The sequence below is a fragment of the Crotalus tigris genome, unplaced genomic scaffold (genome assembly GCF_016545835.1).
Source record: "Crotalus tigris isolate CLP2741 ecotype Arizona unplaced genomic scaffold, ASM1654583v1 scf7180000017536.10889498, whole genome shotgun sequence".
In the NCBI taxonomy this organism is placed as follows: domain Eukaryota; kingdom Metazoa; phylum Chordata; class Lepidosauria; order Squamata; family Viperidae; genus Crotalus; species Crotalus tigris.
In genome coordinates this window covers 3,278,463-3,305,304 of record NW_024096460.1, presented here as the reverse complement: position 1 = coordinate 3,305,304, position 26,842 = coordinate 3,278,463, and the positions used below count along the sequence as shown (strand labels likewise).

General features: G+C 33.9%; 1 protein-coding gene across 1 annotated transcript in view; it reads right to left on the bottom strand.

Annotated features, from left to right (window-relative positions):
• The window catches only part of WDR11 (WD repeat domain 11), a 52,546-nt gene that overhangs the window by 6,112 nt on the left and 19,592 nt on the right, over positions 1-26,842 (bottom strand). The window contains exons 11-28 of the mRNA XM_039331991.1: positions 24,819-24,903; positions 21,345-21,451; positions 19,604-19,679; positions 16,753-16,861; positions 16,403-16,527; positions 15,544-15,691; positions 14,319-14,425; positions 13,677-13,791; positions 12,465-12,636; positions 7,784-7,892; positions 6,720-6,782; positions 5,693-5,758; positions 3,555-3,732; positions 2,568-2,663; positions 2,261-2,426; positions 1,557-1,654; positions 1,070-1,215; positions 510-589 (exon numbers count right to left, since the gene is read on the bottom strand). Coding sequence (XP_039187925.1) covers positions 510-589; positions 1,070-1,215; positions 1,557-1,654; positions 2,261-2,426; positions 2,568-2,663; positions 3,555-3,732; positions 5,693-5,758; positions 6,720-6,782; positions 7,784-7,892; positions 12,465-12,636; positions 13,677-13,791; positions 14,319-14,425; positions 15,544-15,691; positions 16,403-16,527; positions 16,753-16,861; positions 19,604-19,679; positions 21,345-21,451; positions 24,819-24,903 — 2,046 coding nt within the window. The remainder of the gene's footprint in view (positions 1-509; positions 590-1,069; positions 1,216-1,556; positions 1,655-2,260; positions 2,427-2,567; positions 2,664-3,554; positions 3,733-5,692; positions 5,759-6,719; positions 6,783-7,783; positions 7,893-12,464; positions 12,637-13,676; positions 13,792-14,318; positions 14,426-15,543; positions 15,692-16,402; positions 16,528-16,752; positions 16,862-19,603; positions 19,680-21,344; positions 21,452-24,818; positions 24,904-26,842) is intronic.

Here is a 26,842-nt window from a genome sequence, read left to right as displayed (position 1 = left end):
TTTTTAAGATACGAAAATAGATTTAAATACTCTTAAGGTAATTAAATCTGGGAAAATTTTAACCAGTAGAAATATTTTGAACATTACAGGGAAAATAAATTTAAATAAGAATTGTAAACAGGATTTGTGACAAAGCAACCAAGATGACCATATAGAAAAGAAGCATGATATTCATGAGATTATTATTGGTAGAAATTTTAGAAAAACCTTTATATTTAATTGTTACCTATCAAATTAATAAGAATTGTATTAATTTAGATTGCAAAGAGAATATTATTGAAAGAAGAGAAAATCAAGCAAAGTTATTATGTGGATTTCGGAATAACCGAAATTAACCATTAGTGATTACTTTGTAAATATAAACCCAGACAACATGCTGTTTACCAAATATCAATAAAATATATTTTAAAAATGTTTTAAAAAGGTTTACAGGCACAACACCTAATAAGGAATGTCACTATTAGTAGATTTCTATGCTTGAATTTGTGCATAATTTTAAAAAAGGATATTTGCATCTTCATTAACTTCAATAGTACCATACTTAAGACAGGCCTCAAGAAACAGTGCAGCTCGATCAAAATGCCTCATGCTGTTGAAAACAAGAATAAATTATTGTGGAATAACACAAAAATTTTGTTAGACAAATTTTTTTTTCACTATGCAGAAAGACTTTTTTAGATATATACAACAGACACAACGGTATCTTTGATGCAAAATTACAATACTAGCAACTTATTCTACTTAATGATGTAACAATTATTTTTATTGTATAGCAACATAAACAAGGTATCACTTTTGATATTGTAACCAAACACTTAATGTCATACACTGAATTCACTCAGACTAATTCACAGATAGTTGGGTATCCTAAATCAGATTCTTTATATATATATATTTGAATTAACAAACAGGCATCTTTATTCAGGCAGAACTTTTAAATGACTTCTGCTTTGACTTTCAAGAGGTTGTATCTAGTTGATATTGTATTTTTATTGTTTTTTTTTAAAAAAATACTAAGTATACAGAGAAGTAGCTCATGTTTTTAAGTAAACAGAATACATGAACTGACCTATGTAACATCTCAGCCACTCTCATGAAACAACCCAAAGAAAGTAGAACAAGGATTGCCTTGGATTTTTGATTGATTTGTGGGGAACAAAGGTGATCCACCCAACGCTTCAAAACATCAGCACATTCTTCTGCATTAAGGCGAACCTATAAAAAATTCAAAATATTTGAATACATTCTAGAAGCCAAGTCACGTGTGCCAGTAAGATACATAAATGTAACAAATTTTAATTTACATCACTTGCTTTAAATTAGTTTCTCATTATTTAGAGAATAATGAGAAACAGTCTGAATTGTTTTTAAAAATAACATTGATAAATATCCACCAGCACTCTTGCTTATTCACGGTTTATGGCTATTTGTAAACACTTCCTTGAGTACATCAGCTACTATTTTTCTCAGCTTTTTAATTAGTTATTATACATGTCACTATTTCTTAAAAAGAAGCAAAGCATATAGGATAAGAACCACATTGATAAACATCCTACCTTTGCAAGCCACGCTGCTCGATTCCATTCACCATAGGTTTGTAAGTAACGACAGGCATCAGCAGCTTTATCTATTAAACACAGTAACTGGACACCCTCTGGGGGGGAGGAAGTATCAAATCTTAATGAGTCACAGTTCAAATTTAAAAAAAAAAGTTATCACATCTTTTCCAGTTATGCTTTTGTAGAGCATAAAGTACCAACAGCTTTCTAATTTATAACCTTCTGATTCAATTTTAGTATATTCATAACCATTTAATACTATTTTGGTCTTCAAACACATGAATTTCAAAGCAGAATTCATTTAGTCACAGTCTTTGGCTGTTGACAGTATTTGCCTCTATTTCACGTCCATTCTTTTTAATGCACTAATAAAACAAAGACCTGTATAAATAAGATCATGTGTATCAGTCTTTATCTGAGGAAGGATAAAGGCCTCCACCGCACATTAGACTAAATTTAACTAAATATAAAGAGAGAATTGATAATGTACAATTGTTCCTATATACATAAAGCCATATAGGTAATGTAATGAAATGTAATGCATGTGTCCCTTTTTGCCACTTGTACTTTAAAAGGATAATGTGAGGTCTAGCATTTCCCTCTTAGCTAAATAATAACATGCTGCATTTATTTTAATAGCTGTATGCTTAAATGTTTCAGGCGTTCTTCTGTGAGCTCAATATGGAGAATGGAAATTATACCTGCCAGCTTTCCATTTGCAATCATGTTTGTTGCTACCAATTTAATAGTACTTTGGGAAGGGCCGGAGGAAGTAACTGTGGTGACAAGGCATGCCTTAAGTGAATCACAATAATAATAAGGGTTCTCGGCACTGGTTTCCAAAAGCAACTGCACAGCTCTGTCAGTCTGGAAAGAGGACAAAGGTAACTGTAAGAATGTAATAATTTATATCAGCAATACTGCTTAATTTTCTCCTATATTTCTAATAAAACACATGTATCAAAGAAAATTAAATCAACATGAAAAGCCAAAATTGGCAACACAAACCTGGCCCAAAAGTAAGAGTTGATCTGTACATTTCCTTGTGTGATCATAATTTGATCTTTTAACTTCTTGAATATTGACTCTTTCAAGCTGGAATTTCTGCAGGAATCATAGAAAAATTACATTTTTTGATAAAGGATAAAATCAATAGTAAATTGGCATTGAGGCGTAGAATAGAAGCTGCATCAACTTACGCTGATGCTTCAGTACCATACTCATGTATGTAAGAAAAAAATGTGGCCATAAAAATGTATGAAAAGCTTTTGAGAAATGTTAAAATGCAAAAGTTAAAGAAAATAAAGTTAAAAGAAAGTGGGAAGCAAATGGAACAAACTTGGTGTCAGAATTAAGCAAATGGTAACAGAGGCACAAAAGGAATTAGGAGAAAGAATGAATGAAACATTAAATGAACACTTACAAGGCCCCAAGGTTTTGTCCAGGATTATGACTGTGGGTACAAGTAGACTATGCCTATGATAAAAATGCTGCTAAGAGTAAGCTTTTCTTAATAGTCAATAGTATAAGAATCCAATTATGCTGTCTCCTTTTGCTATGAAGAAAAATGAAGACGTCTGCTTGTCACTGAATTGAAATAACTGTTTACTTCTTACATGTTAGTAAGCAGAAATCACGATGGAAAAGCTCTATATAATATTCTGAAATTCATCATAGCCAAACTAATTAGGATAATGATTTTGTATAAAAAATGTAATTGAGTTTCAGGTTGTAGGATAGTGTTATTATAAGTATAAAATTTCCTCTGCTTCTTCCAGACAGAACTGCTGTAAATTCAATGAATTCCGCACTGTATAAATTGTAATAAGCAAGTATTAACATATACGCAAATATGTGAGTTCTACCCAATTAAAAAATAACCATTATGTTTGTACCTCTGAAAGCTTCAACTGAAATGAGAAGAAGCTTGTGGAAACTGTTAAAGAATATTTTGTGGTTTTGAATGGACTTACTATTTTAAAAATCAAGCAATACCTGGAAATAGGAATTTTCACAGAGAACATCGTAACATATATCTAGCGGACTGATCCAGTTTTCTTGAGAAACAAGTACATCTTCTGCCTTTACGATTAATGATTTGTTACAGGAATAAGTATGCAAATAATGGGCGGCAACAGTCCAAAAGTGTAGTTCAGATTCATCTCCATACAGCCTGAGAAAAAAATCTAAATTAATGGTTCAGATTTAAAGTCAATGAGTGCATTCACACCTCCTGTGAAACCAGGATGCACTCTCAGATATATTTTATTTCTTTACATTTATTTACAGACTTTCTATTCTAAGGAACCTAATGTATTATTTTAATACATTAAAATAAAATATGAAAATCAGAAAAAATACTAAAATTATCATTGATATAATATAAAAGGCTTGACTGAAGAGAATGCTCTAAAGCAGGGGTGTCAAACTGCCGGCCCACGGGCCAGATGCGTCTTGTAGTAGCCGCATCCACCCCAGTTCCGGCAAGGGAAAAAGTCATGATACATGGCAACAGGTCACGTGACACAGCGAGTTTGACACCCAGGCTCTAAATTATTTTCCTGAAAGCAGGAAGATTCAGAACTAAATATAACTCTTGGTGGTATATTCCACAGCTGGAATAACTTAAAGCTACAACTCCCATCACCTTTGAGTATTTAACATGTGGAGATGGAGTTAAGGAAGCTGTAAGAAATAAAAGCTGGAAACTAAGGTCTATGTCCACTTTTCTCCTTCTAGGAGGTCAAAGAGAAGAATCAGGAAGGATCTGACTAGTGACAGTTTGTCATGGTGCCCAAATTTAAATTATGAAACTCTGAATAATTCTAAAGCAAAATAAAATCAATCAAAACTTCTGACTTTTTTTGTCCTTGCTTCATTTGGACAGTAAACTTATAACTTCCAAGATTCTCAGCATATTGTCCAAAATGTTCACCATGCTATCTGGGAAATTCTGGGAATAGAAATCCATACATCTGGAAACTTGGGAAACACTCTACTAAAATATTATTTCTAATGTTATACATTATGAAATACAATCACACTTGGACACATTATTCTAAACTCTGTTCCCCATTTAACTATCTCAGTATACAAGATAGGGTAGAGTTCACCCAACATGCAAGATCTTAAATCCAGTTTAAGAAAATACATTTGTTACACGGAATCAATATACTCTACTTCTCTCCAAATAAGCCATCACATGGTTCATTCCCAAAGTGTTTTTTTCACAAGACAACTGGACTTTGGTGGTTGTTGTTTTCCTTGGAGACGTTTCGCTTCTCATCCAAGAAGCTTCTTCAGCTCTTCAGGTCAGAGCTGAAGAAGCTTCTTGGATGAGAAGCTAAATGTCTCCAAGGGGAAAAAAAAACAGTCCAACTGCCTTTTGAAACAGCCCTTTTGGGATAAACCATGATCTGGATGACTGAGAATCTCCACAGATAACTTATGGTTTAGTTTTATGGATAGGTTTACATTGGATGATAACACTGCATTTCCACGACATACTGTTTCAAAAACCTGTACAATTAATCAAGCATTTTGCAGAAATCCAGCCAAGGAACTTCACAGATATCAAAATAGCAGTATCCCATAAATCAGGGGTCCCAAACCCCCAGTACATGGACTGGTACAAGGCCACGGCATGCCAGCAACTGGTCTGCACAAACAATCAAAGCCCCATGCACAGAATGCAGGCAGCATATAAAACCAGGCACCCTCTAGTCTGTGGAAAAGTCTTTCTCCACATAACTGGTCCCTGGTGCCCAAAAGGTTGGGGACCTCTGCCATAAATGTTATACATTTGCCTATCCATCTGCAACAGTAAAAAATACTGGATTGTTAACCAATGTTATATTATCTCAGAATGAATAGGCTAAATGGGAAGCATTTCTTGCATAATAGTTATTGCACTTAATTTTACAATGGTTAGGGTAAATAATTATAACTAAACAAACCAATATATGACCCTAATGAAATTTTCCTTACTTTTTTAATTTCTGTACAAAAATTAATGCAGCAGTTATACATAAATAATGTACCAATTCTGAAACAGAAAATATCCAGGCTTAGCACTATATAAGAGCTATTTCTAAAATAAACTTTTGGAGATTATTTAGGAAATGTTATATTACCTTGAAACCAATAAGCATCGCTGCAAAAGAGTGAACTCTGGATCAAGCAAAAGTTTCTTGACATCACTGTAAAGAATTAAACCATTTCAGGCATATATTATGAGTCCCTCCCCTTATACCAAAGATAGTTTTGAAAAGAACAAAAACAAACAGATGTTTGCTGAGAAGCAAACTATTCTCATTCATTTTAACAGAATGAAAACAATAAATAAAAAATACAACTGAACTGTACCTTACTAACTTTACATGATAGTAAAGATATAGGTATTGTACTACTCTACCAAGCCTCTTGCACCTTAAAAATTTCTGTGCAAAAAGGAATTTATTTTTCCATATCCTAGGCATAGCTATAAACATTAAATACACATAGATACACAATTATACACACTGTTCAACTAATGTTTTATTAGTTTTATGAAATGGATAACTATCATTATGGAAGAACCCCTATCAACTCTGTAACCATAGAATAATTTGGCCCAGTTGGCTTGAAAGAATAGTATACAGCGAAATGTTTACATATTGTAAAGAGTCTTGACTTTTCTACTAGAATATTTTTCTAGTCTTTTATTAGCAATAGAAAGACAAGAATTTTATGTTCAATATCCTGAAATTCATCAATATTAATTAGCAACATTTTTTGCTAAAAGCACAAACCCATAGTACATTAATTTCATCCAAGTCTTGCCTTAACAAATGTTATCAAATTCTCCTTAGATATGATTATATAATGGCTCCACAGATATTCCAGTATTTTAAAATATTATTATAAATATGTTACATATCTGCTGAACAAAATGGGAAATAATACAGCAATCACATCAATATGATTCCATGTATTAATATCTATCCAAGAAAAACTGATATTGGGAATCAAGAAAGCTACTTTAATAAATATGTCAAATTACTGAATCAGACTATTAAAAAATAAAAAACTAATGCAGCTTGGTAGTATAATAAAAGCAAGCAAAGACACTTTTATTAGTCCATTTTGAAAATATAATATAATAAACTCAAATATGCTTACTTGGACAATGAATATAACTGCTCTTGCAACATATTTTTAATATTTTCATTCTCTGGATAATTTCTGTAAAACAAATGAACAAAGATTTAAGAGTCAAATATTGATTGCTTATGTCACATCAAGTTGTTTCATCTCCTAATGATCACAGAAATCAAGTACTGACAATCTGAAATTAAATTTACATGCTGTTTCTAAGTTCAATTTGGATCAAGCTCAAAAGGAGAACCTTTATCTTTATATAAAAAGGTAAAGGTTTCCTCTATCAGTCGTGTCTGAATCTAGGGGGAATTGCTCATCTCCGATTCACAGCCGATGTCAGAATCCAATTATATTTCATTTCTAGTTATCGACTATGGAAAACCCCATTTCTGCCCTCTCTGGATTCTGTCATACTACGAAGGGGAAGGGGGGGTGAGCAAGGGGTTTTATGGCTCTCACTTCCTTCATTAAAACTTCAAAGGGACTGAATGTGGATCTCACCAAGAGGACTGACCATAACAATATGGCTATCAGCTTTCATCTACTACTCTCTGAAGTCTCCCTTGTGCTGGCCGTGAGGAAAAGGGGGTGGAAATGTAACGCTTGGGATTGTCGCTGAAAGGACAGTGGGGTGGGGGCTGCTTGGGAACACTTAAAACCTTGAACACTTAAAACTCTTAGGGGTTGGCCCCTCAGATCCTGTATAGAACGCCTGCAACCATCTTCTCTTAATAAAGATGCCTGTTGGAAGAAATATTCCAAGAGTTTCTTAAGAGGTAAAGTGGGTGGGTCCTTACAGCCAAAGAGCCAGCGTTATCTAAAGATGTTTCTGTAGTTATGTGACTGACACAACAATACAATGAAGGCACAAAGAACACTGTAACCTTCCCACAAAAGTGGTACTTTTTTATCTACTTGCATTTACATGCTAGGCTGGAGCTGGGGCAGGTAACAGAAACTCACTTCGTCATGTAGTACTTAGATCTTAAACTGCCCAGTGTCTTAACCGATCCGCCGCTGAACCCAATCCTTATATACACGTTACTATTTTCTAAAATAGCCTCCATACTAAAAGTAAGTCTTACATGTATGATATATCCAAAGAATACTTATTATCCCAAGGCTGGTGAAGTAAGAAAGCTTTTAAAGCTAAGGATGCTCTTGGAGGAAGAAGATATGGACACCATATGGGTTCTAGAAATAAAAATAAGAAAAAATAACTAAGATCAATATGAAAATCAATCTGATGATAAAGCTAACATTTATTCTACCCTTGACTAATAACTACTTTTACCTATTTTTTTTTTTTTTTTGAAAAATGAAACACAAAACATATTGCCATAGCAAGATCAAATGATTACAGCAGCGGTTCCTGGGGAATTCTGGGAGTTGAAGTCTGCAAGTTTTAAAGTTGCAAAGGTTGGACAAACCTGGATTAGCGCAAATGAGTAACTTCTTACAATTTGTGTGTACTTCTTAGCTATTCAGAATAAGAAAGACAAAAATGGCAACTAAGGGCAAGTAATATTCATTGAACATCTTAAAAACTGAAAATACTTTTGCTTTATTGTTTGGAGGGAAGAGATTTCTTCTTAATAGTATTCCCTCAGGATAAGGGTTTGGCATTATGTTTAGATTTTAGAACTGATTTTCCTTTATAGACATTCATATAGAAATAGTTTTATAGAAATGTTACTTGTACAAGCTTCTCGGAGCCATAACAAAAATACGATACATGAAGAGGTTTAGCTATCAGAATCTGTTTAACGGCCTTTAGAAGAAATTTATATAAAAGCTTCTTTTTAGTGGTTAAGCTCCTAAATAATTCTTACCGTTGAAAGTCTGTAAATGTTGAAGGTATCTGAATTTTGCTAATAGGAAAGAAGACTAGACATGATCACAGACCTTTTAGCACATACGGTACATTATTTTATGTGGTATGGATCAATTCATTTTTCAGATATCCCTAAAGAACAGGGAGATCTGAAGGTTGTAAAAAAATTCCAGCCCAAGTTTCAACTCCTGAGTGATCCAGACGGATTGGTATAGCTGTGCAAATAATTGGACTGATTATTATTGGAAATGTTTGGCTTAAAAACATTTCTGTTTGTATCACAATGGAGATTCCTATAGTTAGTTAGACAGATAGTCCTCAGCTTACAACCACAATTGAGCCCAAAATTTCTGTTGTTAAGTGAGCCATTTGTTAAGCGAGATTTGCCCCATTTTATGACTTTTCTTGCCACAGTTATTAAGTGAATCACTGAAGTTATTAAGTTAGTAACCCGGTTGTTAAATGAACTTGGCTTCCCCATTGACTTTGCTTGTGAGAAGGTCACAGAAGATGATCACATGATCCAGGGACACTCCAACCATCATAAATATGAACTAGTTGCATCTGAATTTTGATCACATGATCATGGGGATGCTGCAAAGGTCGTAACTGTAAAAACTGTCGTAAGTCACATGTAACTTTGAATAGTCACTAAACAAACTGTTGTAAGTTGAAGATTACCTGTATAAATACCAAGTTGGGATTAAAGTATTTCAAATTTTCCCACTGAGGATTATATAAAATATTTCAATATTCAGAAGACAATTTTAAATTTCAAGTAGGTTTTGAGGGTCTTTTTTTTATCTAGATCTAGATCTAGACTCTCATGGCTTATCTATTTCTGTTTGTTTGTTTAAATCAGTACAGCATATTTAATTGCATAGACCTTTTCTGTTCCATTATTATTGACTGAGATTAGAAGGGATGATGTGGAAGATGTTGGGAAAAGAAATGGTTACTAAACACATAATTAGGACTGAAAAGCCAATGCGGGTTATGTTTAGTTGCTGCATTTGTACTGACAGAAAAATACTGCCTGCCAGGTATGCAAATTATTGCTTTCAAAAATTCTATTATTAGGAATAAAGCATTTGCAAACAGCATGAATCTATATTTCACAGCAGTTAAACAAAGGTGGGAGTATGTTATTCATGCAGGAGCACAAAGTAACGTGAAAGTGGAAACAATTGTTTCCTACATGGGTTTTAACAAATTTGAAAAAAACAATTTACAGATCATCTCCCTGGGCAATTTTTCTGCAGCTACGTTCATGTCTCAGTCAGCATGGAATGCCAACTCACTCTTGTGAACATGGGGTGAAAATCAAGGGGAAAAGGGTGGTTTCTTTTCAGAGATCCTATTGTTTTCTATAATTACTCTTTCAATTTTTGCTCCATCAAAACACAGAAGACTAGAATAAATAAGATACAAATGCCTCTGAAAGCAGATAATAACATTTAGAAGAGCCGAGGTGGCGCAGCAGTTAGAGTGCAGTACTGCAGGCCACTTTAGCTGACTGTGTTCAGAAGGTCAGCGGTTCAAATCTTACCGGCTCAAGGTTGACTCAGCCTTCCATCCTTCCGAGGTAGGTAAAATGAGGACCCAGATTGTTGGGGGCAATGTAAATATATATACATTGCTTACTGGTGTACACCGCTTAGAGAGTGCTCGCACTTAAAGCGGTATATAAGTCTCATAAATAAATAAATAAATAAATAAATAAATAAATAAATTTGGTTGGAAAGCAAATTATCAGAAATATTCCAATGGAAAATTCTGAGTGGATCTGTTTTCAGAGCGTGAAATAAAATGTTTTCTTTTTAGGGCACCCTACTATTTTAGGTAAGCAGTTAGTGCTGTAACAAAATTCTAGACAGATGTGAAGTAGGTTATATATCTAAAAGCCATTGGATTTCCTCTCCTATTCTTTTCAGCAATAAAGATAAAAGTCAATCATACAGTCATATGGTAAAGCAGTGCTAGAGATTTTACCACATGGAAGGGGAAAATCCTTCCTACATAGATAATATAATATTTCACAAAAAATATCTTGCATTAAATGAAAACATTTAGTATTACTCACTTTATATGAGCAAGCCTATGAACAATAGATGTAATTTATGTATTCAACACTGATAACCAAATGGCTTAGTAAAAAGCAGAAAGCAATATTTTAGATTTAGAGACTGCAAGTAAAATTTTTGCAGAAATTATAAATCACATTACCTTTCTATACTAAACAGAAAACTAGACTTTATTTTAAAGTGGGACATTATATAGACTTTTGTAATTTGCATATAATATAAGAATAAAAAAATGAATATGACTTCATTGATAAAAATATTATAATTAGAAGTAAAAAGAATAAAAATGTTTTATACACTCTAGTATAAAGTATATGTTGAACGTAATGGATGTGAAAGAAGTTATTTTCTGTGTATATGCATAAGGAGTTTTCCCCTAAATTTCAGTTTCATTTTTGTAAAGTGTTTAGATCTTTTTTTATTGAACAACACATTAATTGTACATTCACATTCAAATTAAATTGAAAAGCAAATGTTCACATGTTAGGGAATGATAATTCCTTGCTTTTGTTAAATAAAAAAAATGTGATCTTTGGGTCTTCCTCAAAGATTCAGGCAAACCATTTGATTGTAACCGTAAATCCAGTTGTTGTTGGGTTTTTCCTGTGACTAGTATATTACGCACAATGACTTATGACTTTATTAATTGCCCAGCCAAACCACAATCCATATGGGGTTGCATTGAATTACACAAGATTTTCTAGCCTTTTTTTCCTACTGCAAAACTTATGGATTCTGCAGAATAGCATGCAGAAGTAGTATTGCAAAGAATGCAACCAGCATAGAGAGAATTGTGACTCAGAAAGAGCTGAACTACCACCTGCGGCATCCATTATCGTTATCAGTCATGCTGCTGGGGATGCTGAGAACAGCAATATAGCAGTATCAGGCAGAATGTGAGTTTCCCCACGAGTTCAGGGAAAGAAAAAAGATCAAGAGTATATACAGCATGATTTTCCATTTGCAAATTGGGATTTTTGGATCCAATTCAACATATGAATATATAATATAAATGATTTTTTTTTGCAGTCAATATTTTGTGAGCAAGAATTAGAAACAAATAAACTCTTTGAAATGATGACTTATTTACTTGTGAGCCTAGGGACTGACTAAAAGACCTCCCTCGCCTACACTAAAAGTAGAGTTTAAAAACCAGGCTTAACTTCTTTGCTTTTTGACAATTCATTTACTCTATGTCTAAAATTCTGAGTTTTCTTTTCAATTTCTCATTGTTCTTATAGTGTAGGTCAGTGATGGTGAACCTTTTAGAGACCGAGTGCTCAAAAACTGGTCCCGCCCCCACTCCACCCCCTGCCCCGCCCCGTTCCATCCCCATCCCCGCCCTGCCTCTCCAGGGCCCGCCCCAGATCGCCCAGGCAGCCCAGCAGCGCTATGGCGATCACGCCCTCTGCCCGCGCCCTGCAATATCAACTGTGCACGATGGGGTGTGAGGGCAGAGTCTTGTCTATGCTGCCTGGCTGCCATGTCCTTGGCTGCACTGCTCCGTGTGGGCCACGCTAAGGGGCTACTCTCATTCAGGGGGGCTGCTGGAGAGGAGGGGGTCACGGGGGAGGCGAGGCTGGGACGGCACATGTGTCCACAGAGAGGGCTCTGGGTGCTGCTTCTGGTACCCGTGCCATAGGTTCGCCACCACTGGTGTAGGTTAAAAATCACCCCAGTTCTTACACCTACAATTTGAAATTTATGCCATATCTATAAATAAAATATCTGTGGCCTCATTGCAATGCTGGCTGAAACATTCCTGTTTTACTACAGCAATACTGTAACAATGGAATTCCACCTCCCCCAAAAGGAGGGGGTAGGAGATAGACTGGACCTTTATGTTACCTGATAATTCTTGTTCATCCATTCTAAAGCATGCAGGCTTCATTGTCATTTCCAGCACTCTGATACAACCATCATCTGAAGCTAAGATCACTTTATCTGATGTACACCAGTCAACATCAACTACACGGAAATTGACATTTCTTCCACTTCTTAAGCTGCTTACCATCTGGATCTAAAGGATATAGCAAATATTAGCTTTAAAATGATTATTGGGGGAAATTGGGTTCTTTTCATGTACAGCCATTTACCATTACTGTAAATATAAACCTAAAATAATTTCGTGGATTACTAGTATTAATTTCTGCTTTATAATTTAGGGAAATATATGTCATCTCTACCACTGAGCTTACCTTTTAAAGACCACTACTATTTCCTGAACTAAAAAAAAAAATCACAAAAGAAAATCTTGTTTTATTTCAAATGGTGATGTGGTTATTCCATTTATTACCTTTTTAAAACGCATATTTAATCAATATTATTGGGTGGGTGTTCTTCCCTTTTATAACAAATTCCCATTTTAAAAAATGCAATTTTGAATAAAATGCAGTCATCTTAAGTATCAAAATATATTTGAAAAATATTAAATAATTTTAATTGCAAAAATAGAATAGAATCGGGATACGCTATGCCAAAACTAAGGCAAAGCTCTTTAAGTGGGGAATGGCTGAAGAGCTTGCAATGAGACTATAGTGGTCTGGAACTAATTAATGCATGTAGTTCAAGAATTTCTCCTCAGGAAATTTCAAGAAACCTGGGATGATGTCATCACAGCCACACCAGAAGTATTAGATATTGAATTATAATCTATCCCATTGCAATTCTATGGTTCTATATTAGTTTAAAGTCAGCAAATACATATATTGCATGACCTCTGCAGATGCCGTATGCTAAATAAATAAAATATTGTAAAAATGTCCTCTATTTTTGTGATTGATTTATTTCATTGGTATATTTTGCAGGAGTTCAAAAAAGCTTACATTGATTCATTTTATTTTTCTTCCCAATAACCCTTTAATTGCAGACTGAACTTGGGTCTCTAGCTCTTCATCCACTGGAAAAATGCTATAATAATCTGAATATTAGTATACTATCCCTAATTTGATTTCTATATGTAATCAAGAGGTTTACTGAATTAAAGAAGGCCTTAATTATCTAAGTGATATCTATGTCTATCAGTTAATTAAAAATTAACTTTATTATTTGATACCTTACCTCCTTTGTATCCCAAACTTCAGCCCCATCATTGTATATTGCTATCAGCTTTTGGTTTCCTTTCCCAGGAGCAAAGCGTATCTTCCTCACCCAGCCTCGGTGGGTGGGGATGCCCCTGGCAGAATATGAACAAAGAAAAGATGGAAAAACGGCTTATATCTGGGATAGGCAATTCATTTTCTCAAGAAACTGGGACTGTTGTGGAGGCTGTCGTCTATTCCCACCCCCACTCCACCACAGTTGGAGGCCAGACAGGGATACCAAAATGATGGATATGGCCCACAAGCTATAAAATGCCCAGGCTTTTATAAACCTAACCATCTAGACGGGCATAATTAATTAAAAATTATCCCACTGACTTTGCTTGTCAGGGCTGGCTGGGAATGTTGCAAATGATGATGATGTGACCCTAGAACGCTGCAACTGTCATAAATATATGCCAGTTAGCAAGCACCCAAATTTTGTTCACACAAATGTGGGGATGCCTTGATGGTTATAAGTGGGAAGATTGGTCATTAGGATTTTTTTTCAGTGCCGTTGTAACTTTGAATGAACAATAAACAAATAGCTGTAAGTCGAGGAGACCTGTACTATGTAGATCACCATCAAGAAGTCAGTCACAAGATACAAATCATTCATTACCTGGAAACCCTAGCTTTTAAATCCCAGAAGTTCAAATTGCCATCAACATCTCCCAGAACTAAGGTATCACCTTTCCATGCAATGCATGTAATACTGCCCATATTTCCCTACACAAATTTAAAAAGCAAAGATTAAAAATCAGCTAAGTAGTAATTTGAAATATACATAAACCTAGGTGAGGCAATTGCCTCTTATACACCCCAACTCCATCACTAATTAAACATATAAGTCAGTTGGATAATCATTTAATAACATTGATTTAACCTCAACAATGGAATTTTAATCCTTCTATTAATATACATATTAACCAGAGGGAATGTAGGGGCAAGCAAGTGCACTTTTAAGAGTAGCATGAGGCAGTAATTTAAGTTAAACACTATTTATGAATTTCAGATGCATTTGATACAACACAAATACATGCTAGAGCAGGGGGCTGGACATGTCTTGTGGAAGCCGCGCCTACCCCATTGCTGGCAATGGCAAAACTGTCCCGATACATTGCGCAAGGTCACGTGACGTCGCGAGTTTGAGATGTCTGTGCTAGAGAACTGTAGTGAGATTCTAAAGGTAAAGCTTTCCCTGTCCACTTGCATCCAACTCTAAGCACGGTACTCATCTTTGTTTCTTGGCTGAGAGAGCTAGTGTGGTCAGAAGACATTTTCCGTGGTCATGTGGCCAGCATGGCTATACGCCATAGGTACATGGAAAGCTGTATCTTCCCATCAAAGTGATACCTATTAATCTACTCGCATGCTTTCAAATTGCTAAGTGGGAAGGAGCTGGAGCAGAAACAGGAGCTCACCCTGTTGCACGGCGCTTGGGTCTCAAAGCTCAGCATCTTTAACTGCTAAGCAACTGCACTCAGTGAGATTCTACCAACTTGAAACTGACAAAAAAAAGTGTAACTGTTGTAATAATGTGGCAAATGTACTGCACAGTCTCAGGTTGCCCAACGATGCAACCTTTCTGGATTACTTAGAACAAAATTCAGATTTACTTTCAAGATCTTGCAACTGGCTTTGGAACAGCACTCTTTAACATAATGGGCAAACTAAAGCAAATTCGTGGAAGGCTGAATTATTTGTATGTCAAAAATGAGATATTGCAGAACTTTCCTTCATTTTTTCATTTCATCAGTAGATAGAAAAACGATAAAGAAAATAGAAACTTTCATTATATCGACTATCTATAACTGTTGAAAACAGACATTCAGTGATGAACTTACATCAGGAGGAATTCTCGCACTGTCTTTGACAGAGTTCCCTTCCACTGTCAAGTGATAAACTTGTCCATCAGTATCTGTAAAAACAAAGTGCTCCCGAGCAGAAATGTTCTGACTTAATTCGGATTTACTCTCTGCTTCCTGCAACAAGCTTTAAAAGAGAAAGCAGTGAGTGTTTCAGTCTACATCTATATGTGTATGTGTGCATATGCACAAATGCTTAAAACATACATCACAAAAAAGTAATCCTGTATTAAGAATTTACCATAAATAAATATTATGACATAATACTATTGCTGTAGGCCACCTAGCACTATTTTGTGTAAGATAGGCAACCATATTTATTTGAAAGAAATAAGTAAAAATATATCAAATACAATCTGTAATATTTTTTTAAAGTGGATTGATAAAATTGTATTTCAATATTAAATTATCCCCTTATATGAAATAGACAAATAATATATTTTACTGCATAACACATTTTAACATTTAATTCTTTCTGTTGCTATCCAAATGCTGCAACATTATCAAGTTGATAGCTGATTTAAATTACAATCCAGCTAAATTTTTTATTTTCATAGTCTAGAACAGGTGTAGGCAACCTTAGCTCTTTTATGACTCATGGACTTCAACTCCCAGAATTCCTGAGCCAGCATGTCTCAGCTTGGAAACCTCTCCCTTTCCCCTCAGTGTGGCTGGCTCAGGAATTCTGGGAGTTGAAGTCCAAGAGTCATAAAAGAGCCATGGTTGCCTACCCCTGGTCTAGAACTAGTGACAGAAATGCTAATGGGGAATAATCTTGGGCAGATGATCTTTCTAAGAAATATTTAATATGAATTTTCACTTAGATTAGTATTGATACCTGATCATTGAAGACTCCAGACTGCTCTGTTCTGTATCTGATACCACTGTTTGCCGCGCCATTGCCTCACGGGCTGCAAGCTGCTTCTTTCTTAAACTCTTCAGATTATGAGAAGGGGACCATTCCTAAGAGAAGAAAACCCAGAACTTTCCACATATAAGGATTTATCACTAGAAATTTCACTCAAATGTATTTGTAGAAAAAAATGAATAATACACAAGTTACTACTGTAGTTTTTCTATTAATCTGAATTTAAAAAGGGAAATAATATATGGATTTATCTAAATGGATTTTAAGAATTCTTCAAGCAAACTTCATGCAAGAACAGCTAGATAAAATTTGTATCTTACCAAAGCAGTAATTGTAGGGAAGTTTTTAGACATTTCTCTGAGAAGAGTACATGTCCTGATATCCCATAATTCCAAAGGTTTATCTTTGAATACAACTGCCAAATACTGCCTAAAATTGGGGAAAAAACGGAGGTAAAAAATACATAAGAAAATTTCATAGCAAATATGACTGTACTTCATCTTGTTTTATTTACTATCCTAGAATATCTATTTAATGGTTTTACAGAGCTCCTTATATAAATAATTTTAATAAGGTCTGATTTGGAGCTGTCCAGATTTAATTTTAAGTTGATTATAAGATAAGTAAGATTAATAATTTATCAAACCATATTGCTCCTTATGACAGTGCTGGCAAAGGCCTAGAGAAGCTTAAATTTACTTCTTTAAAGAGATGAAATTAACAATAACATAGCGTTTATGAAAAACAATTTATGAACCTTCCATCTAATGTTAACATGGGAAATAAAACAAGATATAGATTTGTGGATCAATTCTAGTATTACTTTGAAATACAATATTTTTAGTGTCATATTATTGCAGAAAGCAATAGAAAATGGTTCTAAAAAAGGGGGGAAAGGACTTCCGGTGGTGACGGCCGTGGCGATGGCGGCTTTCTTCAGCCGTCCGCCCTGGGATGTGTCAAAGCCAGCTGAGACAGAGAGCAACAGCTGGTTTGGAACCTCTCTCCCCGGGTGAAGGGGAGGAGGTGAGCTTTCCTCAGATAGTGGTAGAGCTCCCTGAGACCCCAAAGTTTTCTTTTTTTGGTGGTCAGAGGGTGAGAACTCCCACGGAGTCTGGGGTGTTCTCCACATTCCAGGATGTCTTTGCCCTGATTTCTTAAAAATAAAATGGCTTCAAAGAGTCTCGGAGCTTCTGTTGCTTCTAAAGCCTCGATCTTCCCAGTAATGCAGATAGCTCAGCAAGCTAAGTCTAAGTTTCCACCACCTTCTCCATTGTCTTCAGCATGTATACTTAAAGATTTACAGGATGCCTTGGAAAAAAAGGCACAACATATTAAAGAAGAGATGGAGGTTTTTATTGAAAATAAATGCATGAAACTGAGAGAGGATTTAGCGTTTGCGTTTCAAAAGTTTGTTGGTCACATAGATCTTCTGGATGAGCGTATTGATGATGTTGTGGAAAATTTTGAAAAACTGGAAGATCGAATTGACAAAGTGGAAAACAACGTGGAAATAATACAGGATGAAATTACTATGTTACAATACAGAAACATGGAATTTGCTTTAAGAATAAGGGGAATGAAGGAAAATATGTAAGCGGATTTGAGACAAGTGGTGGTAAAAGATATAGCTTTCATTTTGGGGGCTGAGCCTGAAGAAATATTGAGACGGAAAAAGTTTTTAGGGTTAATTCTAGGGTTGCGAGACAGAGGAATTTGCCACGAGACGTGGTTATCTATTTTTCTAGATCACTTCGCAATGAAATTTTACAGGCTTTTTATAAGCAGAGATTTCAAATTGTAGCTCAAGATGTTATAATTTTAAAAGATATACCTTCAAAATTTCTTAGAAAAAGAAAGGATTTTGTTTTTTTGGTTGATGAGCTCAAAAAACGACAGGTTCGATTCAGATGGGAGATACCGGTTGGAATAGTGTTGAATTATGCAGGGATATATTACAGTCTTAATACAATGTCAAAGGCGAAAGATTTTTACATTTCGGTTTTGAAGGTGGGCTCTCCATTATCTTTATGACCGGTTGAAAGTGCTATGCTGTAGGAGATAAGCAGGCTGAACCTTTGCACCAGTCTTTTGAGACAGAAGATTTTTTAAAGGAACCGAGAATGACTCGTGCAGCCTATAGACGTAAATTAAAAGAACAGCAGAAGATGGATGTTGGAATAAAGAAAAGGAAATGATGAACTTTTTTAGTAATTTTTTGAGATAGAAGATGTTTTAAAGGAATAGTGAATGATTTGTATTTAGTATGTTTTAAAGGAACAGTGAATGATTTGTGTAGTATGTAGATGTAAAGAAAAAGAATAATAGAAGGTGTTGATTTAGTAGAAAAGTTTAAATATTTGGGAGCATATATATTATAAATTCTTAATTTAAAGTGAAAAATAATTATGAGATATTATGGGTAAATGTGTAAAATAATTTAAATTCTAATGATCTCTGTTGGTGAGAATTTTAGAAGATGAATGGTTTGCTGAAACTTTTTAAGTAGGAGGGTATTAATAGACTTTCTTAGGGGTAAAAAGCAAAGAGCCAATTTTATCGAACGTAAGTTTGTTGGTTAGGTTATATTGGAGGGAAAATTTTGTGTTTATTATGGATAAATGGTTGTTTAAAAGAAATATACACCTCAGCAAGGTGAAGATGGATAAATTATATGTAGAGTAAATATGGGTTACGATATGGGTTTAAAATGCATTATGCAGATTATGAATAATTTTTAGTTCTCAATTTGGAAATGCTTATATTGTTAATTTTTTTTCCTTTTTTGTATTTGAGTTAAAGTATATTATCGATTTTATTATTTGTATAGTTGGATAAGTTTATTTAGAATTTGCTTGTTTATTTGGGAAGTGAGGGGGGAGGGAGGGAGGGGGTTATTTTAGGGGGGGATATTGTTTAAAACTTGTATAAAACTTTTCAATAAAAAAGGGGGGGAAGAATGACAGTAATTTTATATGCTTCTTCACTGCAAACCACTCATTTGAATGATAGACAGCACTAAGAAATGCATCAGATTTTAAACTAAATATTCAAATTTATTTGCTTGAATCTTCAAAGATGATTAAACAACAGATTCTATATAAACATGTAAATAATTAGAGTAACTTTCTAAAGGAGTCGTAATATAACCCACTACAGAGATCTGCTTACTTCAAGTGAGACACCTTTATCATTTCAATTGCTGGTTCATCGTTGCCTCGCTCCCCACGAAAGGCAAGACTCCTACCTAAGAAGATGACGCACAACATATGTAAACTATCTAACACGAACAAACATTTCAAATTCTTACTTTAATCCCATTTAGATTTTCCTTTTTAACATTAGTTTCCAGTCCCATTACATTACATTTTCTGTATTAGAAACAATACTGAGATAGTAGAACGTGAGATATTGCTAAACTTTTGGCTACAAGCCAACCTATTTTTCACATTTTTTTTCTAATTTTAATAAGGGCCAAAGACCAGTATAAATTTTAGTAAATGCAAACAATTTCTCTGTGATCTTGGACTAATCCTATCTGTTCAATCCTTTCAATGCTGAAAGTCTGTTAAGTGTCTTATTCACACAAGCTACTTTTGTTACAAATTCATGATGTAATAACTTCTGCAAGAAATTACATTATTATCTAAAGCTGTCCCAAAGAGCTAATAGTGATTCTCTAAATATAAATATTGCTGCATCCCATTACATTCATTATACTGAAGAGCAACACTTGCTCTCATTGATATTTATATATCCCAATTTACAATCAGTTTTGATCACTTCCATGGAGGCCACTTCTTTCAGAATGTTCTGCAGAGAATTCAGTAATTTCATACACTGATAACTCTCCCATACTTATGGATACTCCAAACTACGATTGTTCTTTTTGTGGTCCTTCTTTCTTCTAGTATTACATAATATAAAACTGTTTAAAATATTCTGGAAGAGATATATCAGAAAACACAATGCCATTTTCTATTTCATCACCTATTTCCAAAATTGTACTTTCTTTTGGTAGCAGTTTTCTTTTCTTAGTGAGATCATCATACAAAGCAGCAGTTACAGACTATGGAGGAAAATTAAATTCCAGCCAAACAAATTTAAAACTCACCCAAATGAATTTAAAATTTGATCCATTTGAAAACTTTGCTGCATATGTGACATTTCTTAGTATTTGCTTCTTGCTTATTAAAAATAAAAAATAAATATGAAAGGCACTATACCAATGTGGGGCTAAGTTATATGAAAACCATTGTGGCATAGTGTAAAACACAGATCATTTAATCATAAGATCAAGGTCTGGATCCTAATTCAGATACAAAGACTAGTGGTGAAGTGATGAATACACCAAGCAAATCAAACATTTCAAAGTTAGATCACTGATCTTTCTACTGTTAAGATCCAAGCAATTATGCCTTTTCACGTTTGCATCCACATATGGAAACATCTTTATATCTTCCATCGATAACATCTGTTATCAGTGGGAGATATAAAACTGAGCAGAAGCTACAGCATCAATGCTAATATGTACAAAGAAGAATTGGTGTTAAAAATTTAATAATATTATAACAATACATTTATTAAGTCTAAGAAGTACTGAACTAGCGATCTTTTATAATTAGTTTTGAATTTGTATTCTCAGAAAAAGCCAAATACATTGTCCAATTGTTTTGCAGATAATGGCAAAATTTACCTATTTACATCTTGATAAAATATGAATTTAAAATATACTGAACTTGCTGAGCTATAGTCATCTAAAATTTTTAATCTGTTTTTTAAAAAATGCATTAACTCACTTATTTCATACCTAATTGAAATTCATCAGATAGAATTTAGTACAAATCCATTTTGCACAGCTAGTACATTCCTCTATTTTATCATCAGGTATTATATTGTGCAAAGAATTTACCTGTGGGAAGATCAACCATTTGCAATTCGTTTCTCACTAATCCCAAATTATTAGGTGTAGATGTAGCAAATGAAAGGAAGCCATTCAAGCCTGTCCATTCAATACCTCTATCAAGGAATAATACTGAAGTATATTATACAAGCATTTCGAATTATAAGAAACATATAGTTTAATGGGACAATATTTTTGTAAAATACACTTTAGAATATTCATTGTTTCTCTTTAAATGAAAAAAAAAAAAAACTATCACCCTACCAAGCCATGGACCACAGTAGATTCACCATACAAAAATATTAACATATACAGTATAAACATTATGTGAATAAAAGTAATAAAGAATATTTACAACAGTTTAATTCCGAAAAGACATAAAAATTAGACCAAAATTCCAATTAAAAAAGGAACTCCCATTCTTTAAAGTTGTTCTATATAAGTTGAGAATGGAGAATATTATTTTTTTTGCAAACAATAGGATTGATATTGAATAATTACACTATTTTACTTTAAATAAGCTGCATTATTACTAGCAGTAACACAGCAGCTAACAGCAATAATTCAAAGAATATGTTACTATAAGAAGACATAAGACAAGGATTATTATTATTACTTTACATTCAGTACTGTAGTAGATATTTTCTATTAAAAATATGAAGTCTCAGTAAAATAAATCTATAGATAAATACATAGATGGAAGTAAACTACCATTTGCATATGTATAATTTTCTTGAAAAAATGCTATAATTCATTACAATTTTGAAAACAATGACTATTTCTAATAGTATTTCTAGTAAATTAAAAAAAAAATCTGCAGTTATTCAAGATATCCTGAAGGCTACAGTATAAATAAAGCAAGCTCTGTATTCTCTAGGTCTGTTGTACATACCATTTTTTTTCAGAGGCCTATAGATCTAATTTGATTAAAAGCTAAATATGCAGCATGTATCATTGAACAAAAACCTGTATTTTTATGTAAATGGAAAATGGAAAATAAATTTGAAGCTTTTTTTTATCAAATACTAGTTATATTGGAAGTGTTCAAAAGCAGTCAATTTTCAATTTCCAAATTTCAAGTACACTGGCATAAAAACTGACATTTAATGCAATTAAGGGTCACACTACACTTGTTTTATAGATTACAACTCTGGTTAAAATGTAACACTTTTGAACTTTATTAATAGCCTCTGCAGTGCATTTATAGAACAGAAAAATGTAGTCTCAGAGCTTTAAAATCTCTGAATAATTCAAGGCAATTTATTTCATGAGTAGCTTTCTAGCAGTAAAGAAACAGTGAAGAAACCAAATTCTTTTGTTATATTCACCCAGCAGCCCCGGTAACTTTAGCATAGGTAGTCCTCAAACTAGGACAATAATTGAGCCTGGAATCATGGTTGTAAGTCATTGCAGTTGTTAAGTGTCACACATGACAATCCCCAATTTTACTTTTTTTTTGGCTGCAATCATTAAGCAAATGCAGTGGTTGTTAAACGTGGTAATCATTCAGCAAACCTGTTTTATCGAACGGGCTTTTTTTGCCAGAAACCAAAAGTAAATACCAGAAATAGGCAAAAGCATTAAAAATCAAAGTCATGTGACTATGGGATACTTCAAGCAGCATCTGAATATACCCAACATACAACACCAGTAACAATTAGAAGATGGCAAAGAATAGAAATTATGTAAAACTTAAAAGCAACACACAATGGCTACTTTCCCCAGTGACTTCTATGAACAATGCAAATCCTCTACGCGTTTATTTCTGAGCTTGGTTGTTTCATTACCCAGCTTGGTAATATCATCAGTGAGAATAAGTGTGGGATTTGTTCCCTGTTTAGGTAACTTTCTCGGCCAGTTTTGGTGAGGGTGTGGTTTTCACTTTGGCAGTTTCTAGATTATGGAACCGTTTTCAGCCTGATCATTTTGCCTGGTGTTAAATCTCTGTTTATCTGGATGTGGGCTTTTGGGGAAATTGTGTTCTAGTCTCTTTTTTCCCCTTCTTAGCCCTGAGGTCACAAATGACTCAACTTAAAACATAAGGTACACCCATAGGCCTCTTCCATATGTTTTTGGCAACGAAGTACATATTCAGTTTTCATCTAGTTCTTGTATTTTGTCATCCTTAATACTTAAATGAGGCAAACTCTGATTTGATCTGCCGCATGCTACAGATAAGTGTCATGAAATGCTTTAAGATAGACTAAAAACTTTAAAAACGTTGGAATAAACTGTAGGATCTCTGCAGAGGCACAGATGTCCAAAAGAATATTTATCATTGTCATATTCAGAAAATAACATAAAACTGAAAGATTATTGTGATCCCAAATCAGATAAGCAATTCGCTGGGGGGAAAAAGTGATTCAAATAATTTTGCATGGCTTGAAAGGATTTTAGCCTGCTTATCTGACATTGTTCTAGAAACAGAAACATGCAGTAAGATTTTGCACAGTACAATTAATGCACAAATCAAGAAAGGATTAGGAAGGATGGAAAGCAGGAAGGAAAAATTCAAATCTTATTTAAGTTTGTAACATTTATTATTATGGTCAAATAATTTGGGAGGAACCAAATGGGAAAAGAGGAAAATAAATGCCTGATTCCTTCCTAAAGCTAATAATTTGGTTTTCTCTCTTTCTCCTCTCATATTAACTGACCCAATCCTGAAGGTGGCAAAGAGGAAATTTTATATTCAAGATCACATTGCTGTTTATGTATCTAAAGTGTTTCTTAGTTCAAGTATTTTTAAAGATTTATAATTTGACAGATGGTGAGACTGCATTTTCTTAATTAAAACTAGCTACATAAGAGCAGAAACTTCTAAAAAAGAAATCTAATAAAGAAAATAATTTTGAATGAAACAGGCTTTTTGGAACACAGCCAAGCTTATGTAATTTCCTTATTCTAGCTGATGCTATTAAAACATGAATAAATAAAGAATATCAAAAACTTCGAACAGAATTAGAAAGTTATCACCTCAGTTTGTCAGTGATGTATTGTATAGTCCTGATCTATTCTTTTACATGAAAAAAAATAGTCACTGCATTTTGTCCTATAGGAAAAACAGAATGATTTTGAGCAAACAAATATAGGGGAACATTAATCAGTCTTTTTCCTCCCAGCTACTGAGTGTTCCTCTATTCAGGACCCCAAGCTCTGCTAGCTATTGGGAATAAGACATTTTTTTTTAATGAGGAACTAAAAAACCTCCCTCTCATAAATGGTTTGAATTGGGTAGGTCTGTCTCTATTGCAATATACTAAAAAAAGCAAATTTTATGTTCAGGTTCAATATGTAGTTACAAATTCAAATATTTACTATGCAAAATCATATTTATAATGAATCAATCATGATTTTATTTAAGGAACTAAAATTATTTTACTGAAGAAATATCATCTCAGAAAAAGTCAATTGTTTGCATTAAATATTTTATTTTCTTCCCCCATCCCCTTCCAGGATCAACAACGATTAAAAATAACTCACTTGACTTCACAGGAATGAATGCTTAATTCTTTGTATAGGTATCCACTAGTAAGATTATACACCAAGACCGACCCATTGCTTGTTCCTGTAAAGAATAATTTTCATTATGTATAAAGATGACAATTTATATTAATGTTTTACATTCAACTTTGCAAATAAAAATGAGTCTATTGAATTAATTTTCCTGATTCTTCTACAGCAACAATAGCAAATTAGCAATGTGAGTTTACAAAGTTGATGTGAACCCTCTATACCAGAGGTCCCCAACCTTTTGAGCACCAGGAACCGGTTCCGTGGAGAGAGGTTTTTCTGTGGACCGGAGGGGGCGTGGTTTCATGTACTGCCTGATGGGGCTTTGCTTGTTTGTGCAGACCGGTTTTTGGCATGCCGTGGCCTGGTGTCAGTCCACGGACCGGGGGTTGGGGACCCCTGCTCTATATAAGCATAAATGGGTACTAACGAAACATCCTTAACGCTCCTAATTTCTACTTAATCAAGAATCAAGAAAGTATTCAAAGATAAAGACTGTCTCTAACCTCCCAGGAAGATGTATAATTTATTCAAGGCAATTGGTAGGTATTGAACTTTCTGACACGCTATTACAGAACATAAATTGTTCTTATTTATAAACAGAAGCTTTCTTAACATGATACAGAGTAATCAGAGTAAATGTTTTCTTGAACCTCGATAAGAAGAAAATTCACTGTAGGGTCAATGGACAGGGATCATAGGAATCAGATGGTACAATAATACTGGGAAGATAATCAGCTCCTCATCATACAGCTTTAAATAACCCGTTTTAGCACTGACTCTGAATTCTGAAGTGCCACTCGAGAGAATTTCACCTGGCATTAATAATTATTATTGTTGGTTTTTTAATTATAGTTTATTGTGCAGTCAATCAAATTTTTATATCATATTTTATATTTTATTATGATCTGTCGCAGTAATACAGGTGATTAGATTTGACACTTTAATTCACCTGTCAAGTCCTCCTCAAGGACTTGGGAAAGAAAGATATTATTTGAATTATTATTATGGTTCCTTACAGTCAGCCAGATTTTAGATAGATTTGGCATTTTTATCTACCTATCAAATTCTTTCATATAGCCAGCCAGTTCTTTAGACTGGATTTATCCATCTATTGAGTCCTTCCCAAGGTCCTGGAATAGGCAATGTTGTTCTTTGATAGTGTGAGAGATATTATCTCAGGATGTAAGCTGTTCCAAGTAAAGTTGTCTTTTGCAATTGACTGATAGTGATTTTGTCAACGCCATAGTATTCAAGTGGTATTCTATAGGTTTTGGAATTGCACTAAGAGTGGCTATTATTGTTGGTACTATCTTTGCTTTCTTCTGTGAGAGTTATTACACTTCTATTTGGGGGTATTTATAGTTTGCAATTTTCTCCAGTTCTATTCTGCTGTGTTCAGATACGGCAATGTTCACTATCCAGACTTCTCTTCTTTCTTATTTTCCCTACATTCCCCTGAGGGATGTTCACACAGTTCTTTTAAATTATGTTACTTTAGAAACCGCTATACTGGTTTTTAGTTTCTATAGAATTCTTCTTAGGAATTTGAATTTTAGTAGGCTATTTTAATATTTGTTCAATTATATAAAATTTTACCTATGACAATTCTGTAGTATTTAAGTATTTTTTTTTAATTGAATTTTTTTCAAAAATTTTACAAATAAACATCCACCCCCCCCTCCCAAACCACCCCACCCTCCCCCTCCCCGACTTCCCAGAACTGAATATAGGATTATTTAACAAATTTTAAAAAATAACGTATACAATTTATAAGATAATTATTAATAATAATAAAAATAATAATAATAATATATATAATAATAATATACGTAAAAAAAAGGAAAAAGAAAAAAGGGAAAAAGAAAAGAGAGAGAGAAAGAAAAAAGAAAGAGGTAGGCGAAAAATAAAACATATAGAAAAGTATATAACTAATAATACAGAAGAAAAAAGAAAGGAAGAAAAAAAAAACAATCATTACAAGTTATAAAAAG